Source organism: Lagopus leucura, unplaced genomic scaffold (assembly GCF_019238085.1).
Source record: "Lagopus leucura isolate 7727_CA_CO unplaced genomic scaffold, USGS_WTPT01 Super-Scaffold_100015, whole genome shotgun sequence".
Lineage (NCBI taxonomy): Eukaryota > Metazoa > Chordata > Aves > Galliformes > Phasianidae > Lagopus > Lagopus leucura.
In genome coordinates, this window is record NW_024962269.1 from 3,335,232 (window position 1) to 3,354,133 (window position 18,902).

General features: G+C 37.3%; 1 protein-coding gene across 6 annotated transcripts in view; it reads right to left on the reverse strand.

Annotated features, from left to right (window-relative positions):
* Positions 1-2,103: 2,103 nt before the first annotated feature.
* The window catches only part of TJP1 (tight junction protein 1), a 71,703-nt gene continuing 54,904 nt past the window's right edge, over positions 2,104-18,902 (reverse strand). For 2 of the 6 annotated variants that reach the window (XM_042875577.1, XM_042875575.1), the window contains exons 21-28: positions 17,549-18,454; positions 17,123-17,217; positions 16,397-16,621; positions 10,508-10,683; positions 9,373-9,814; positions 7,892-8,109; positions 6,755-6,898; positions 2,104-3,651 (exon numbers count right to left, since the gene is read on the reverse strand). In XM_042875577.1, the coding sequence (XP_042731511.1) occupies positions 3,557-3,651; positions 6,755-6,898; positions 7,892-8,109; positions 9,373-9,814; positions 10,508-10,683; positions 16,397-16,621; positions 17,123-17,217; positions 17,549-18,454 (2,301 nt within the window). In that variant the 3' untranslated portion in view covers positions 2,104-3,556. The remainder of the gene's footprint in view (positions 3,652-6,754; positions 6,899-7,891; positions 8,110-9,372; positions 9,815-10,507; positions 10,684-16,396; positions 16,622-17,122; positions 17,218-17,548; positions 18,455-18,902) is intronic. The other 4 variants (XM_042875581.1, XM_042875579.1, XM_042875578.1 and 1 more) reach the window with 3 other exon arrangements.

The following is an 18,902-nucleotide window of genomic DNA, read 5'->3' on the forward strand; positions in this document are numbered from 1 at the left end:
GGGTCAGAAATGCACTGTTCATTTGGATATAATGAAAAATCACTTTATGCATTCACCTGGCCTCATTAATGGATGGAGCCAGTTACCAGAGAAACCTGTACCTAAAAGGACAACGTGAGCCCTCAGCGGGGCTGTAATTGTTCTCCTTTAGAGTGACATAGTAACTAAGAAAGCATTTTTCAGAAGAGCTTACTGTCTTTTATTATCCAAACCCGCACAGCTTTGCATTGTCATCTGGTCCAGGTTACGTTATAGTAGAGAATCTTCCAACAGACCCTAAACCTTGCTGATCTGCTCCACCTAAGCCAAGATGGAAGGAAGACAAAAGGTACATTTACAACTATTTGTCTGTATATGTCTGAACAAATTCTCATTACTGCTTTCCTAGAATAGACATATATATACACACACACACTGTTCTTTTTTAATATCAAGAACGTAGGCCATACAGCAGAACTGTATCCATGAGACTTTACGTTGTCACCACTGAAGCCACTGTTTAGAAATGAGCACAACTGGAGATCTATAGTATTAAAGCTTCTGCACAATTTGCAGGGCTGCAGCTTGTTGGTACATAATTAAGACATGTAGGAGACAGTTTTTGAAGTTCATGTTAAATAAAGAATAGAGAACTATTGTAAATGTCACACGTGAACTTACCTCCTGCAGAGCCTACTCAATATAAAACATGAAGAGAACGTCATCTCTTGCAAGGACAGATACCTCAAAAACACTGGTATTTTAAAACAGTGTTTCAGAAAAAGGATTGATAATGGCCATGTTTTAACTTTGAAGTATTAAGTTTTAAAGTCAAGGAAAATGTGTGTATAGTTTACATTAGCCACTTATACAAATGTACTTCCTCATTTTCCAGTGGCAAAGACAATCCAATTGAAAAGAAGCTTAGCAATACAGAATTGCCATATTTTACAGCAGCAAGCTTTCTCATTTCAACTACAAATGGACAACAGAGCAAAAAAAGACCACCATTTTTTCCTTTGTTTTGACAGACAGACATGACTGTACATTATTGAAAAGAACAGAAAGATATTATCTGGGTCACTACTGTAAAAGCAGCTCAGGACAGTTACACCCTGCAGTAAGCTAGACTCAGAATGCTGAAGACACACACATCACCTTTACAAGTAGTCCATATAGAGTAACTCCAGCATTCCTTGTGTCCTCTGGTTGACTCCCTTTTGTAGTGTTTCACGTCCTTCTCACTAAGCTATGAACTAGAAAAGAAGACTGAAATTTTAGCATTCTAACTCTCTCCAAGAATCTGTGTATGCTGCTTTGAAAACTAACTTACTGCAAATTTAAGAAATGATACCCCAATATATGCTATCACTGACAAACGTCAAGTGTTATACTGACATGACATGGCTCTAGGCAGCCTGGTCTAGGGTTGGTGACCATGCCTCGGGGAGAGGGGTTGAAACTAGATGATCTTTGAGGTCCTTTTCGATCCAGCTCATTCTATGATTCATTCTATGAACAGATTCTTTGCTATTCAAGTTGTCTCCCTGCTCCTACAGTAGAGATAACCGAGTGGTGGCAGCAGTAGTAGCAGTAACAGCAGTGAATGCATCTTCCTGAATAAGTCACATCTGAAAGACAAAACTTCTAGTAGGAGTATAGAAAGAAAATGGCTATGCATTGTTTTTAAGCATTATTTCAAGTCACTCCTGGAACTTACTTTTTCTTATAGAACCAGATTAGCTTACTACTTCATCACTGAGTACTTCAAACAGGCCTCACAATGGGATTCTATAGGATTAACTCAACTATTTTACACCTAGACTACGTGCACATGGACGTGCTAGAACACTAGCAGGTATTTGGAAGAACAGGCATAAGAAACAAACTAGCATCAATATACAGAATCAGATATAGGAACAAATCTTGTGTTGAGTATTTCGAGGGGATCCACGCTCACAAACATTGTCCATATCCAACAAAGGAGCTCTCAGGAGCCCTGTTGTCTAACATTACAACTTACGACAGAATCCAGTTATTTACTTATGCAGAAAATCAAAACTGATTTTGTTGCGTTCACATAAATGCATTTCAGAAACAATAAGGTACTAGAATCTCCTTTATTATTTTAAAAACAGTTTTATTCTGTATATTTAGAAATGTGTAATTTTAATAACTGCAGAGAAAAAAATCAGCCACACCTGAATAGCTAATAACTCATTAACAGAATGCAGTGGTATATTATCTAAACAGTAGTAGTGCCGATGTGCCGTAATAAATCGTCTATTAGTAAAAAAATACATTTCAGGGCACATAGTACAGCATCCTTATGACAAATTACAGTAGGGATACTTTTCAAGATTTTAATCAAAGTAGAGAATTCCGACTTATACTCTTTAAATGCAGCACTTAAAAAGGTAACAACTTTGTGCATTTTTTAAAAAATGTCCTTATTTGTATATTGTAGAAATGCTGCTTTATTGCTGCAGATGTCAAAGTTCAAGGCTCAAAAGGTATGAGAATACAAAGATATCCTTAAGAAACTTTGTTTGTTTTTATATATATTTATATATATAAAAAGGTAAAGCTTATAAAAGTTAATTTACAAACCAAGAACAAAAGTGGTATGCACGCATTATATACAAGCGTTCTATAACATCTATAAATTTTCAAATGCATAGCAGAAAACATACCATCATTTTCCCCTGGTTCTCTTCTGGCTGATGAACACAAACAGTACTCATTCTCTAACCCAAATTCACAATTTTTTTTTGTTCCTCTCTCTCCAGTCTCTCATGATATATTATCTAGGTAAGCACAAAAGCCATACAAACTTAATACAGAGAACTATGAGAGCTAAGACTATTAAAAACATGAGGGTAAGGCATCCCTGCTGGTTAATAGGTTTGTAATAACGTGGTTAATTTACAAATCCACAGAGGCAACTGAACCATAGTCATCCCACATGCTTTTCTCCCCCTCCCCCCTGTTCTCATGACAATGTTTCCACACAGAGCAAGTAAGTAGATGTGTTTATATTAGCCTCTCAGCAGAGGAAAACATCTAAACTGTGCTACCCAAAGTTGATTGCCATTTCATTGGACACATACACTCAAAGTCATTTAAAAACTAGAGACCAAAATGTAGTCTTGTGAATTAGAAAATACACAGTATTAAAAATGTAGGCCAAATTCTGTGTTTTGCCAGTGGAGCATGAACCAAATTCAGTTCCTCTGAATATAATCCCATTGGTACTTTCAATTTTTAAACAATGAAATACTAGTAGTGCCCTTTAAAACAACAAAAAATTAACACAAAATAACAACCAATAAACCAAAGCATACAGAACCTGCAAGAACCCTACCTTGTTCCCACAGTACACTCCCTGCTTGTGGCATGTATTGTGACCATGGTTCAAAGAGTGTACTTGCTAAACCATTGTTAGTTAAAGCAAGATGCTTAAACACTAAGATCCATTATCACTTATAGAACAGTTAATACTTGATAGAGTGGTTCAGTTTATATGTAAGGTCCATCTCAGTTTCACATTATTTACTTGAGTCAGCTAACTTAGTATTTAGAAGTGGTCAATTAGGACTGAGACACAGTTTGCTCCAACAAGATAGTTTGGATCTCCAGGAAGAGACTTGTTCTGCCAGGTTTTGGGGTCACCTGTGGGAGGAAAACACAATGCTGGTGTTTAGTATCTGCTGTCAAACAGTGCACAACTTGACACAACCAAGCTCTTGGATAGGAACTTTTAGGCTCTGAATCAACATGTCTTTTTTTTTTTCTTTTTTTAAACCTGCAGCTGGCACATTATTAACAAAATCTTTCACCTCATTTGCCTATAATACAGAATAGATCAATTGTGCTAAACAGACGGTATGATATTCTGGAAATGCTAAATACAAGTCATGCTACTCTGCAGCATCAACATTGTGCTTTTCATTTCAGAAGCGTTAACAGCGAATGAAGCATTCACTGGCTCTTTCCTAAGCTGCCAAAGAAATTAGGAGATACAAAAAGCAACTATGGTTAGGATACATTTGAAGTCTCTGGAATAATTCTGAGCACAAACAAGTCAAAGCAGAAGCAAACTTTTAACTAAGCACCAATACATTGGTAGATTTACTTTTCTGTTATGAAAATTACTGTAGACAGAATAGAAATTATTTTGCAGCTACAGTGTTATTTTGAAGGGTGAAATACTGACATTCTGAAAATATTCCAGTTAGCTGGTACATGCTTAAGATTTTTTACAACAGAAGATACCAACTCACGGTCAAAGTTCTGTGTAATATTGTTTTACAAGCGAGCGTCGTCAGACGCCATCTCAGCAGACAAAGGTTAAATTCCATCTGCATATTCAGACACCTCCTTTGACTGGAGGATATGTTTTTCCTTTAATCTAGAGCCATTTCTAAAAGTTATTGCTATAGAAAAAGCATCATGCATCATCACCCCACTACGGTAGAAGAGAGGAAAAATGCACTACTACTTTCCTATACCTTCCGTACAAATGACATTAAATGGCTCAAAGCCACTCATTCTAGAGAAGCGTGCAACACGTTAAGAGAACCCTGTCACATAGGCTACATACACCACAGACTTCTGCACTGAATGAGTGATGTCATTCCACAATTTTCTTTAACTCATGAAAACAAAATGAAGTACACAATGCACTGAGTGATGGCAACATCTGATGTAGGGACAAAGTACAAGCGGCACGTGTACAGTTAGAGAATACAAACAAGTTTACTGCTGCCAGCCAAAACTACTTATTTCAGTTAAGAACCTTAATGCTGGAGGCTGTTTCACTTTATAGATGCAGGAAGTTCCACTTAGTCTCAAAACTCACAAGACTGATTATGTTAGTAGAAAGGCAAGCAATTGAAACAATGATCCTTCACTATTTTGTACTATATTAAAATAGTTGTGGCCATAAAAGCTTTCTTGTTTATTTTGTTTTTAATACCAAAATCATAAAAGTGTTTGAAGGTGTTTACCAGTAAAATAACATACGAGGCCTAAGCATAGCAGAAAGGATGTTAAGTGCAAATGAATGTCATTTTTAGGACAGAACATGGACACGTTCAGAAAAGATGAGGCAGAGCAGACGACTGAAGAGAGGAAAACCCCAGAATTCTATTAGCTGTTATTATAAAGCCACCTGAAAAATCAGAGTCCCATAAGCAACTATTTTAAAAAGAGAGAAAACAATAATTTATTTAAGACACAGTATGGTCTACTTACATATCATAAGACAGAATTGCCTAATTTTAAAGTTTGTCTCAAAAGAGCAATGTTATGATATACATCCCATTTCAGATTAACAGAATGTGGTGTAATATTTACAATACAGAAAGTGTTAGTGTTTAATATACACGCTCTTGCTCCCACACATGCGCGCACGCACACACACCACTTTGGAAAGGGAGAAAAATGTCCCAGATTCAGTTATTGGTTAGATCGTTTTGAATTCTCTCCCTTCACTTCAAGTAAGTTCATGAACAGGTGCTATTAGTTACAAAAGTATTGTGTCATTTTTGTATGTAATTTTACCTTTCAGGACCTTATCGTTTATGCATCTGTGTTTTAACACTGCCATGTACACACATTGTTAAATAGATGCATGCAATCCATGCATATAGTAGCTTATAAAAACAACTAAAAATTATTGCCTTTAATACTTCTAAGTTATTGAATCACCATCAAGGAGATTGATGCTTTACATTTTCAAAGCATCAGTGCTTTGGTGTTGACAGTGATAAATACATTAGTGACAGAAGATATGCATACATGGTGGCTTAAATGCTGTATACAGAAGTACATTGTTCAGTCATTGCTTAGGTCATAGTACACATGAATGGCTTATATCTTCCACCATAGTTTTTGAAAGTAGCTGAATAAAACCTTAAGACTTATTCCCCCAAAATGCGCAAACTTTTTGGTTTTTATTTTTTATGTTTCTGTAACCTCACAGCCATTTCATGAAATTGCTTGAAACGCTTGAAGTTTGCCCAGAATTCTAACATAGGCCTCTCATTGACAATTTCAGCCAATACATTTTCCCCCTGTTCCCAGAAAGTCACAGTGAGGTAAAATGAACAGGTAAATAGAATTGCAACCTAGTTGCAACTTTTACTATCAACCAGAAACTTCTGGGTAAAAGGCGGTAGAGGAAAAATAGGCAGAAGTAAGCAAGAAAAGTCTTGTGGAAAATCCAGCTACATTAAAATGAATTGTAAATGCTTTTACTGAAACACTATAGTTCTCTTAAATGACCCAATTGTTAGCATCAACTTGCACACATGGAAACAGTTAACAAGCGTTAAATCATGATTTAAGAGCATGCAGATTGTTAAGATTTGCCAGAGTCCTATATGGTTAATTAAGCAACAGACAAACACCAGTTATGTTACAAAGGCCAATCAGAGGTACATAATCATTTCCTCTCAATTTTAGTGCGATTATCATTTCAAGTGTATTCAGCTGTAGCAGTCCTCAAGAAAAGACAGAATAGAAAAATACGATTATATTTAAGAGACTAAATATATTACTCTGTTTTTCTGCTGTCAATCATGGCTTTAGCTATGAATTTGCACCATGAATAAATGTAAGAAAGACATTTGTAATGAAAGTGAAATGAGAGAGTTTGACACAAATACAATGATCAAGTTTTCTTTATATTACATATCATCTTTAGCCAAATTAACTTAAATTATACGATAGCACCCAAAAGCCCCAAAAGGACAGAGGGAGGACAGCATACCCGACGAGGAGTCAGAGGATTTTAGAGCAAAAGACCAACCATCAGGGGTCATAGACGCACAGTGTGGCAGGCGCAGCTCCACTGGCTTCAGGAATTTTAGTCCGTGAGGCCCACACATTACCAAGGGGCTAAGAAGTGTTTCACCTACAGTTCAGAGAAGAAAAAAATGTTAACCGTGGTTCTTGAAATAGATTCAGATTATTACAATTACATTGCAAAGGTATTCAACTCAGTTTTAAAAAAAAAAAAACAACAACATTTTCAACTGTCAATAAGGAACAGCTTTCACAAAATTGTTCCTCCGTTTTCTTCAGAGACAAGAAATGACCTCCTAGTGGTACACATCACAGTCTAAAAAATCTACTACACAAAAAAACAACCCCCATATTAGCAAGCAGCCTTCTTCATGCTTCTGCTGTGGCTGGTGGTGCTCCACCTGCATGGATTTATGACATGCTGGGCTGAATCAAGCCTCCTGCAGCTCAAAAGCTTATGACTTCTTATCATAACAGTTAGAATGCAGAACATACAAGTGTGTAAGTCTATTTTTAGTTTAAAATTCCCATTGTAACATAAGATTATTCAGTTACGTTTAACTTGTAATCTGCAGTTACTCTGAACCTTTACAAGTAATGCTTTAATTACAGATTCAAATTTCTGGTTTCTTGACTTGAGGAAATTAGGTATCTTAAGTCAGAAATTGCATGAATGTTGAAGTAATGGTATGAAAGAGACTGCTAGGAAAAAAAATCGACAAGACACACTACTCAATTTGCATTAATAATGTATATACTATTAATAAGAATATGCTATCATAGGCAATCTGAATTTTCAAAGATCCTTGGAAAAGGTGCTTAGAACCATACTTCAGCAAACTTGATAGCAAGCTTTAACGCTACATTCAACTCTACAAATACTCAAGTTATGATTTAGAGCCTTTATCTTGGTTGAAAATTCCAATACCGAGCTGAATATTTTTCCTTTTAATTCTTGTTTCTGAGATGTATACTCTGTACCTCCAGACAGAAATACATAAAATACACTGGAAGCACATGAACATGCTCTTATAGCTCATTTTGCTGTTGTTAGAAAATAGTAATATTAAGTAACAGCATAATAAACTGTACCAGCTCTTACCTTTCTCTTTGTCCAAAGGTGGAAGTATACTGTTGTCTCTGCAGACTTTAAAATATATTTCTTGCTCTATTCCCTCTGGAATGGCTCCTTGTGGAATAATAATACTAACTCCAGTCTCTATGGAGCTCAATACACCACCATTGCTGTTGAATACACCTCTTGCTGTGGCTACAACAGTGTGTCCGTCTTCCTCCTCCTCATCCTCTAGTGCTGAAGGGCTGAATATAAAACAAAGATTAAGCCCAGCAGTTTTATCACTGTCTTCTCTTCATTTTGCTAGTTTACAGCCTAACACTAGCTAGCAAGCTCTGATAAGGACACGTTAATTGTGTCTAACACTCAATTATGAGGGACACCTAAGACACAAGTGCTTCAAGTTCTGCCATGAGAAAAGGACATTTGCACCAGAATAAGACAAAAATCAATGCACATAAACTCTGAACACGTTTAGAAAGTTGTCAGGGCAAGATTTTGGACTACTTGAATGTTAAGTTTTCACGTGTCCACCTCTGAAATTTTACTGAAGCAGCTTGTTGTTCTTTGTTACACGTTTCAACTAGCGAAAACCAAATATATTGCACATCCAAAGATTTCCTTTCCTTCCCAAAATTCCATTATGATTTCAATACCATTAACAAATAGCACTTATAATTCCATCTCCACTGAACCTTTTATTTCAAGCTTTAATGAGGGAGAACATAATAGCTGCAAGACATGCACTGAAAACAAAACCCTTAAAAAAGGCACACATTTCCAGATTGTAAAGATACAAATAAAAAGATACAGAATGTTATCAAATGGTTAGAGTAGATTCTGATTTCTAAAAGTATTTCACTCAAAACATGACAATAATTTCAAGATCTGTGCAGCCTGCAACTGCACTGCATCAAAACATTCCTAAGATCAAGAGCAAATAGGATTTATTCTATTCAATATTTGAGTTACTGAAAAAGCAAACAAGATGGAGCATGATTTGTTCATTACTAACTTTAAAATCATAATAAAAAAACATTATTCTGAAAATATTAATGAAAATAGTTGAGTAAGTCAGCAAAGTTTAAGATTAGAGTGCTATCATTTGCTGCTGGTGACATAATTCTTATAGTTTAAGTACTTTGGGAAAATAAGTGCTTAAAATAACTTGCCTTATTTGGTCTCACAGAAAAGAAAACCAAACAAGACTGATGGAGTGACTTCTGTTTTTTATGACTACTTTTGAAATATCCTGTATACAAACATAGTATGCACCTACTTTCTCTAACCATATAGAGAAAATACAAGTCATGACACTGGACACATGTTAAGAATCTGAGCGCTCTACAGCACTCTTTTGCACAGTCGTAGAATCACAGTATCAACCTTTAAGCTATCTTTGCTTACGGACTGACATCAGCAGAAGATGGAAGCACAGCAAAAGTTATATGGTTTAACAGATTAACTCCTACAGACTTAGTACTGGAGACAAAACCCAAGCAGCTTACCTTACAGGAATGGCTTTAGGCACAGCATTTACATTATTTGGTTGATATTTAGGCTTGTCGACCTGTACAGTGAAGGTGTCCATTCCACTGTCAAACTCAGGAGGCTGTGATGAGCTGTGTGCTTTCAAAATTGGTTGAGGAGAATTTGGAGATTTTGATGGCAACTCTGGTTTATGCTGAGCTTCATTTGGCAAGAGATTATGGTTGAATTTAGGACTTTCAAACTTGCGCTCAAAGGGCCTTGCAGCACTAGTGTAAGGTTTTGTTGTAAAACGGTTGTAAGAAGGAGTGACTGTTTTCTGAACCTGTTCAGTTCCGTTAACAGGACCTTTGTCAGGAAAGCTTTTCTGGGGATAAAAGGTGGACTGTACAGTGTCCTCTCTAGAGGATCTGAAAATTGCTGGCTTATTCTGAGGCGGAGGAGGGTCAGACACAGAGTTAACTGCAATACAAACACCAGAATTGAAGAAAAATTATCAGGAATTTCTAGTTATACACAGCAGGCACATTTAGTCCATTTTTGTACTATATAAAATACCTATTACTACGTTCAGCTCTCTTACATCATCTCTTCTATTACACTTCATTCTAATTAAAAAAAAACAAAAAAAAAACCAAAATTACCTATTGTTTCACTAAATAGTGGCGTTAGCCACAACGGTGTAATTGCTCAAAAAGAAGGTTAAACTAATTAGTAATACCTGTTTTCAATTTTTCAAAGTACAATATCATTACACACTTGCAAAAAACTGCAAAATTCAGCTGGACTGGGCATTCTTCTGAAGGATGTGAAACAACATCTGTTTTCAGAAACCTACAACTATTACTCATGCCTAAAGAATTCCCATCTGAAAGCATAAGGAACATCTAAATACTCAAAATTTTATTTAATCTTTTCTGAGACCACTCTATTTCAGAATAAAAAAAAAAAATTCTAGTGACTAACAATACCTGGAAGTTAAAGTTTCAGATAAGATCCTGAATTGTTTCTCAAAACTCAACCTCAACTTTAATTACTCAAAAGATCAGTTAAAGAGAAACACAGCTAGCAGCTTACGCATGCTGAAGCATTCACAAAAGAATGTGACATTTCATACCTGCATCACATGAGCAGGTTAGCGTTCTAATTGCTCACCTTCAGAAAGTGCAGGCTTGTGATGTGCTGGGAGAGACAGGACAGGACTATTAATTGACTGAGGTTGTGTGTACTGGACTGAAGGAGCAGGAGGAGGAGTTGCAACTTGAGGGATTGGCTCATAGCGCTTGTCACCAACAGATCTATCCATTGATTCAGCATCAGTTGGCTTCCCCCTGTTGAAATGAGTGGAAAAAAGAAAGACTTTTGTTTCCTCAGGGCTCTGAGCTTCTGCTGTATTTTTCTCCTACGATCACCCGATTTCCATCTTTTTCCTATAAACATTAAAGCACTTTTTCTTAAATATCTTTCCTCTAGTATAAAAACATTCATTAATAAGCACAAGATATTTCAAGACAACATTGAATCTTAAGAAGATTAGTAACACAAACCAAGGCAAACAAAAGGCAGATGACATTTCAGGTGTATTTGTACAATAACCTACAGATCTTCATTTTTCAATTTCATTAAGGGGTATTTTCAGTAAAGAAAGTACTTTCCAGTTTAGCACATCTTTAAAATAAGAATATAAATCCTCTTCTCAAGGGGTTGATAGGTTGTTTTTGGTAAAAATAGGTAGCCAAAAGGAAGATGAGTTTTAGTATAATTTTTCTAAATACACCCAGTATTTGAACAATGCCATCTTAATTAGAAATGCAATCAGCTTAAGCTTCACTAGCTTTATGTGCATACTGTACACAACTTTAAAAATCTCATTTTTAAAATAATTCTTGGTTGTAGTAGAAATATTCCTCAAAAAAGCTTCTTTCAGAAAATGATTAATTTTGCAAATCCCTGTGATTTTGGACTTCAGTAGATAGTAATAACTTTTAGAATTCATGTGTTTAAAGTTTGAAGTGCACATAATGCCCGTGATGAAATGTAACAGTGAGAGGACACCTGAGAACATCCTCACATCAACAAGTCTTACCACTTGATGTTCCTTTTCAAGTAGTCATAGCTAGTGTAAGAGCCAAGAAATCTAGGTGATGGCAAAGCAAACAGCAATAGAAGAATGAAAGAAAAATAGTCATTCTATCTTAAGCATATTATTTCTACATGCTTTACATTAGTCCTTGCAGTTCTCATACGACTATTTTTAGCAGTGATGTTGACAGTGCTTTTACCAAATGTATAAGTACAACAGTCCCCTACAGCAACGTGAGATTCTGTCAGTGAATTAGGAAGTCATGTTTCAAATCAGCAGATAACGGAAACAAGAATGAGATTGTGCAAAGCCATTTGTTAAGATCTGTATAAACGAAGAGTTAGTTGGCATATTGAAAACACAAACACCAAATCCAAAATTCTAACAGGCTCTCTTGTTTATGGGCCAGTTTCCGTTCATCTTTCTTCAGTCTCAACACAGAACATTTCTGGTTTTGTACCCCCAGATCATAAGATCATTCCCTCAGCACAACACATATTTCAATGGCTCTACAGCTTGTCAAATAGCAGAGCCCACAGTTGGAAATGCTTCTGATTGCGTTCAAACATCAGCAGTATGTTAAAAAAAACCGTTTATGTATCCTAGAGGAGAGACTGGGGTAGTCCCAGCAACTTTCCCTCCTTTTTAACATATAACTTAAAAGCAAGTTAAATAATTTCTAGATTAGAACAGCTTTCCATCATGACTTCACTTTCTGTACGCTCATGATAACTAATAATTTTCAACAGCCAGTGGCTTACTGCTTTGGAGGACAATCTCATGAAACAAAGAAAAGACCTGATCAACTTCTGGCAGTCTGCTTGATGAGCATGTGAACACGATGCTCAGTGAGCAACATCTGTATGAATTCATCAGTGTTAGCCAATGTTGCAAAAATGATCATTCAGAGACATTGTATAAGCTTCTGTCGTCACTGAATTTACATAAAGCCATTTATCTGACAGCAGAAGTTACGGCTGCACATTTGCTCACTGATGTCTTCACTCCAGGTGGGCAGTAGCTCCTTCCTCTGCAAACTGCCCACCTGAAATTACTGCTTCCCAGAGAGGGCTATCATCCAGCAGAGGGAGGAAAGTGACAACTCTCCACACTTATGGGAAATTTGAAGAAAAAAGTGGAAGGGCTGTACATTTTGATGGAGAGAGCATAAGAGCCAGCAGTGGCAACACAAACTGATTCAGCAGTTACGTGTGACATGAAACACAACTTTGTTACACACTCCTCAACTACACGTCAGCCAAAATCATAACCACATTGCTCAGAATTCTCTTGTAACGAAATCAGCGAACAACAAAACTCCTGCTTCAACTTGTGGGTGAATAAATGAAGTTCATGTATAATTAAAGCTATGCTGCTTCCTATTTCATGTTTGTTACAAAACCATCATTTCTAAGTAGATATGAACCAGAAATGAACTATGAGAATGAACCAGTGTGCAACAGCCTATTGATCTCAGCACAGAGACAAAATCTGGCAAACTGTACCACTGATCTGCAGTGCACCACATTGAACAATGTAGGAAGAAATCTACTACTCAGCCACAGGGGCAGTACTCTCAAACTGCTCCAATCAGAGCCACAGAAACGCATCCACTTATGAGTTCTGCTTTCTTGAAGTAGGAGAAAGTATCCCTTATCCTACAGTTACTGAAAACCGTAACATGCTTATAGAAATTACTCTTACAAAGCAGCTTTATTAATGGCACAATATATATTGTGCGTAAAGTGCATAAAATCAGAAGAGTAAACAATTGTACACATGTAACATAAAATATATACTTTCACAATATTTACTTAATAGCAAAGAATTTTACATAACTCAATGTTTAACATATTTGAAACTGAAAAAGCCATGGATACTGCTCATGAGAAAATAAAATCTGTCTTCAATACCCACAATACAGTGCATGGATTGCACATTACTTCTATCACAGAGGAACTAGCAGTGGAATAACCATGAGTTCCTGTACTGCCATTCAAATTTAATCCTGTGTTTTTGTTTGTTTGTTTTAGGAAGAATTCATTGACAGAGTTACCGCATAAACGGACTAGAAAAAAAAGATGAATAATGAGGAGGCAACAGGGTACCAAAGGGGAAACTGGCTAAAGGGAAAAGTCCTGAGGACAAATGCCTTCTCCATCCAGCAGTAGTTCTGTGTTTCTAAACAGGCACTTTGTGCTATGCCTCTGGAGGCCACTCTGTCAAGCTGAGTAGTTTTCTCATTTATTTCCACTTACTACCAATTCGTATTTCAATCCTTTGTCTATTTGTAAAGGACTGCCCTGGGTACATTTTCTTTCCCATGCCCTCTTATTTCTGTTACGGATTACATTTTTCCTTAAAAGAAAAATTCTATCCATTTTTGTCCCCTGACACATGAAGCTGTATCACACTTAAAAACAATATCGATTTATTTCTCTGCGGTATTTAGATGTTACTTTTCTCCGAGTATAATCCTTCAAATCTCTAACTCACAAAAAAGACTACAACTGGGCAGCCAAAAAATAGAAATGTGACAGTCAGGAGTGGTAAGTAGAAGTATGGAACCATTTACCTCAACAATTAGCTGTTCTGCAGCAAATGACTTAACAGTTAATGCCTATTACTCGTGCTCCCTCATGTTTGACACCAATGCAGGGAGTAACAAATGCACAGATTCTCTGTTAAAGGAATTCTACAATCTTTACAGCTATTTGCTGAGAGCTCACAGGATTCTCACCTAAGCATTAGTTGCATTTACTATGGCAACATAGTCAGGTGCTTACAGATCAAAATGGACTATTTATAGCTGTTTTGAGAGGTGAAAACAATTCTGAGAGCTACTGCGAAGCACTGTGAGGCCAACGAAGACATTCTGGCCTCCCTATGATGTCAGAAATCAAGACATTAATAATACTCCCATCTTCCTATCAGAATATGCAGGACCAAAAAAAAAAAAAAAAAAAAAAAAAAAAAAAGAGGAAGCATAACATGCTTGACAGAGAATCAGAACTGCTTACAGATTAATGTATACATTAACCCCTAAGCATAGAATCACAGTCAGTCAGGTTGGAAAAGACCTTAAAGATCATTGAGTCCAACCACAACCTAACCATACTACCCTATCTCTAACAACCCTCTGCTAAATCATGCCCCTGAGCACCACATCCAAATGGTTTTTAAACACATCCAGGGACGGTGACTCAACCACCTCCCTGGGGAGCCTATTCCAGCGCTTCACAACCCTTTTTGTAAAGAAGCTTTTCCTGATATCCAATCTAAACTTACCTTGGCACTTACCTTGAGGCCATTTCCCCTCATCCTGTCACCAGTGAGAAGAGACCAACCCTGCTCTCTCTGCAATCACCTTTCAGATATTGGAAGAGAGCAATAAGGTCTCCCCTCAGCCTCCTCTTCCCAGACTAAACAGCCCCAGTTCCTTCAGTCTCTCCTCATAGGACACATTCTCCAAGCCCTTCACAAGCCTTGTTGCCCTTCTTTGGACCTGCTCCAGCACCTCAATGTCCTCTGTGCACTGAGGCACCCAAAACTGAACACGGTACTTGAGGTGAGGCCTCACCAGTGCCGAGTACAGGGGCAGGGTGACTTCCCTAGTCCTGCTCACCACAGCATCCCTGATACAAGCCAGGATGCCATTGGCCCTCTTGGCCACCTGGGCACACTGCTGCCTCATATTCAGCCAACTGTCCATCAGTACACCAAGGTCCCTTTCCATCAGGCAGCTTTCCAGCCACTCCTCCCCAAGCTTGTAGGGTTGTCTGGGGTTGTGACTAAAATGCAGGACCTGACACTTGACCCTATTGAAACTCACACAGTTTGCTTTGGCCCATCAATCCAGCCTATCCAGGTCCCTCTGTAGTGCCCTTTTCCCCTCAGGCAGATCAACACTCCCTCCCAACTTGGTGTTGTCTGCAAACTTATAAAAACTTTTGATTACAATAAAACTAGCAATTCCTTTAAAACCTACCAAGATCTTTGGAAAGATTCCCAAGTTTTCAGTTCCCAGAGAAAAACATTCTAGGCAATCTTACACATATAGGTACAGGATTTAGGAGCCCCAAATCCAATCCTTTAAGACAAGCATTAGAACACAGTGTATCAAGTACACAACACAGCCTGAACACACAGTCACAATATAAAATGCAGAGTATTAATTAGTAAAATAATAAATTAGCTTGCTATAAAGACCTCATTTACACTAGGATTACCAGTCTTTCTGCTAGATCTGAATACTAATAATACAGATTTCAAGTAGGAGCACAACCAAAGCCTTCAAAAGTCACCTGACTTGAAGCCTTCATTAATCAAAGCCAAGATAGCTTCCCACATGGACAGCTACAAAGACATTATTATAGTTTGAATTTAAATAAATTTTGAAGATTTAAATAAAACTGTAGAAAGTATAAAACCTGTTTAAATACTCCCCAAGACAACCAGTCCTCTGCCTGAGCTAAATTTGTACTATGAACTTTCACACAATACTGTATCAAAATGTTCCAAGTCAAGGAAGTAGAACAATAAAGGAAGCAGATGTTTCCATCAACAGATTAAATTCTGGCATCAACAAAATTCCCAAAAGGCTCACTTTCCTAATGTCAAACACAGCTGACGTGTACAAGCGGATCTGAAGAATAAAAGCTTGCAATAAACTAAAACCACTGCTTTGAACAATATTTAAGAACTAAAGTGGTAAGCAAGAAAAGTAGCGCATTTGAAGTCCTACTAAAAACTAATCATGTCATCTACAAAAAAAACATGCAGACTGACACCTTATCTATACAGAGAAATGAACTTTATCACCATAAAAGATCAGTCAGGTACCATGAACTCTTGAAACTCTATTTGCAGATAAAGAATTTCCTTCTTAGCTCTACACACCTCTCCCCTTCCTTTTTTCAAATTAAAGAAAATAAAAAAATAAATAAAACCACAACACTTACTTAGAATAATTGGAGAAATTCAGCTGATTTTGTGAATGTATTGGTTTAGTGGAGTCAGAGTGATGGCTGGCAGGAACCTGTGCAGAAGGCTTATTCTCAAAATTCCTGCGATCAAAGTATGAGAGTTGCTTTCTGTAATACTCTTCATCTTCTTCAGGATCATAATGATTTGAACGAACAATATCTTCAGGTGGCTTCACTTGAGGTCTCTGTGGTTCTGGGGCCCTAACCAAGAATAATAACACACAATTGCCTTGCACAGTTTTAACAAGGATAATTACAAGAATTAAATTCTGCTTCTTCCTAACCTAACTAGTAATAAACCAACTAAAATAATTTTCATAACTGCATGCACTACCTCTAACCTACGCGGTCTTGAGATGCGACAGCTCTGACATAGCACAAAGAAAATTCTTATTCCATCTCTCCTTTTCACTTATGCTTCACTTTTAAATTGTCCCAAATATACCCATATCTCCATCTTACCTTTATCCTTATTAAAAATTACTTCCTTAAAAAAAGCCCCAAAAATCATTTTGCATCCATTTCCTTCTCAGCAATCACATCTGTGTCAACTGGCTTTACTTCTCGACTTACTACTGACATAAATTACACTGACAACCCGCTCTCCACTCTGCAGCTTCCAGTTTGAACCACTACAATGTACTGTCTGAACACTCTAATCTTGTATTGAAAGCTAAGTTTGATTATCAGCTGTGCATCTACCTGTAAGTTGTTTTGTCATGTTCATACTGGCTTTGAGAAGTTGTTTTTGGGCCACTCACGGCTGGGAGCGTAGGCTTTGGTGCTAGTTCTGGAGGCTGTAAAGAGAAGCACAGCACATTTTCTAACATCTGTAAAGAGGCAGCACATTAGAGTAAGAAAACTAACACAGCCCTCCCTTTCTTATTCCTTCAGAATAAAACAGCATGAAAAACCAGTAAAAATGAAAGAGGCAGTCTTCAACAGTGCGATTTCCATTTTAGTTTTCAACTTCAGCTTTTAAAACAAACTACACTTAGGTTGCTAGGAGTCTGCTCCACTAACAGAGTTCTCTCTCCAAGACAGTATTTTCTTACCAGCAATTTAATCTCATCAGTGGAACAAGAATTTGAAAAAAAATTAAAAACATGCAAAACTTAAATGCCTTACTTTGACAGCTGATGTGTCACTGGGGTCCTTAATTTTTTCCAGAGATGGTGATCTTCTTCGTTCAAATATCTTAACTCTACTTCGCACAGACTGCGGTTTCATGGCTGGATCCTCCTCTTCCTCTGCTAGAGATGGAGGTGTAGGCAGTGGCTTACTGTTGGAAGGCAAAACTTCTGGTTTTGTTTGTGAAGAAGCAGGAGGAGGAAGAGAAACACTTGAAGTGCTATGAGAAGGCTCAAACTGTCCAGCTTTTGCATTGTAAGCTTGAGGAGGGCCTTGCTCATAGCCCCTCATATGTGGATCAAAGTACTGCTTGGGTTCAGGAGATCGAGATATGGCTGACTGGTATGGCTGAGCTTCTTGTTTATATCTACCATGTGCATGTGTGTCATAGCCAACAGGATGCTGATCTTCATACCGCACTTGTGGTAAGCTGAAGTTCTTGGGTGCATGCTCATAGCGAGGTCTGCCATCGTAGCTCATCGGAGGAGGTTCCTCAAATCGGGGTTGTGCTGGGTAATAGCTGCGTTCTGTGCTCTCTTCGGTATTTTGTCTGGAGTCAAGATCTCTAGGAGGCTGGCTTTCGTAAGCTGTTCTTGGTTGACTGTAGGGCTGTTTTTCATCGTAATACGACCAGTGCTCCTCATAGGGAGGCACTCGATCTTCATAATGTAGTCGAGGGTCATACCCACGGGAAAATTGATCTACATAGTTTGTAGAATCATACCTGTATGTTGACTGTTCATACTCCCTACTTGGTTGTTTTTCTGCATATTGAGTCTGAGATTCATAGATCAGATTTGGGTCTCTTTCCTGTCTCTGTGCTGGGTGATTAACAGCTGGCTGTTTTAAGACATAGCTTTGTCTGGATGCTTCTTCATTAATATATGGATCCTTTCTGTATACCTGTTAAATTGAGAGGTGTTCCAATTTATTTAAAATGAAGAGTAACCAGAGCAAAGTTTTATTCAAAATTAACTTTTCATATTGGCTTTAATTTTGTTTAGAAGGATAGTAATTTAATGCAGCTGTCCGCAATCACAGGAAGCTGAACTTGATGATTCAAAGATTCATTGCAGTTACACATTTGAGCAAAGACATACACACAGATTAAAACTGCAAGCCAAAGGTAACAACTTCTCATTTGACTTCTGTTGGTGGTGGCATGTTGCTTCCCCTCTGCTTTTTTTTTTTTTTTTGCTTTTTTTTTTTAAATGAGGAGGAGGGTGAGACAGGTTTGTTTGGAAAGTAAAGAGATTTGTAATAAATTTATTTTAAACATTCAGGGGAAGCATTTAAAATTACCAAATAAATCAGATTTATCTTCACAATCAACAGGTAAATATATAAAAAA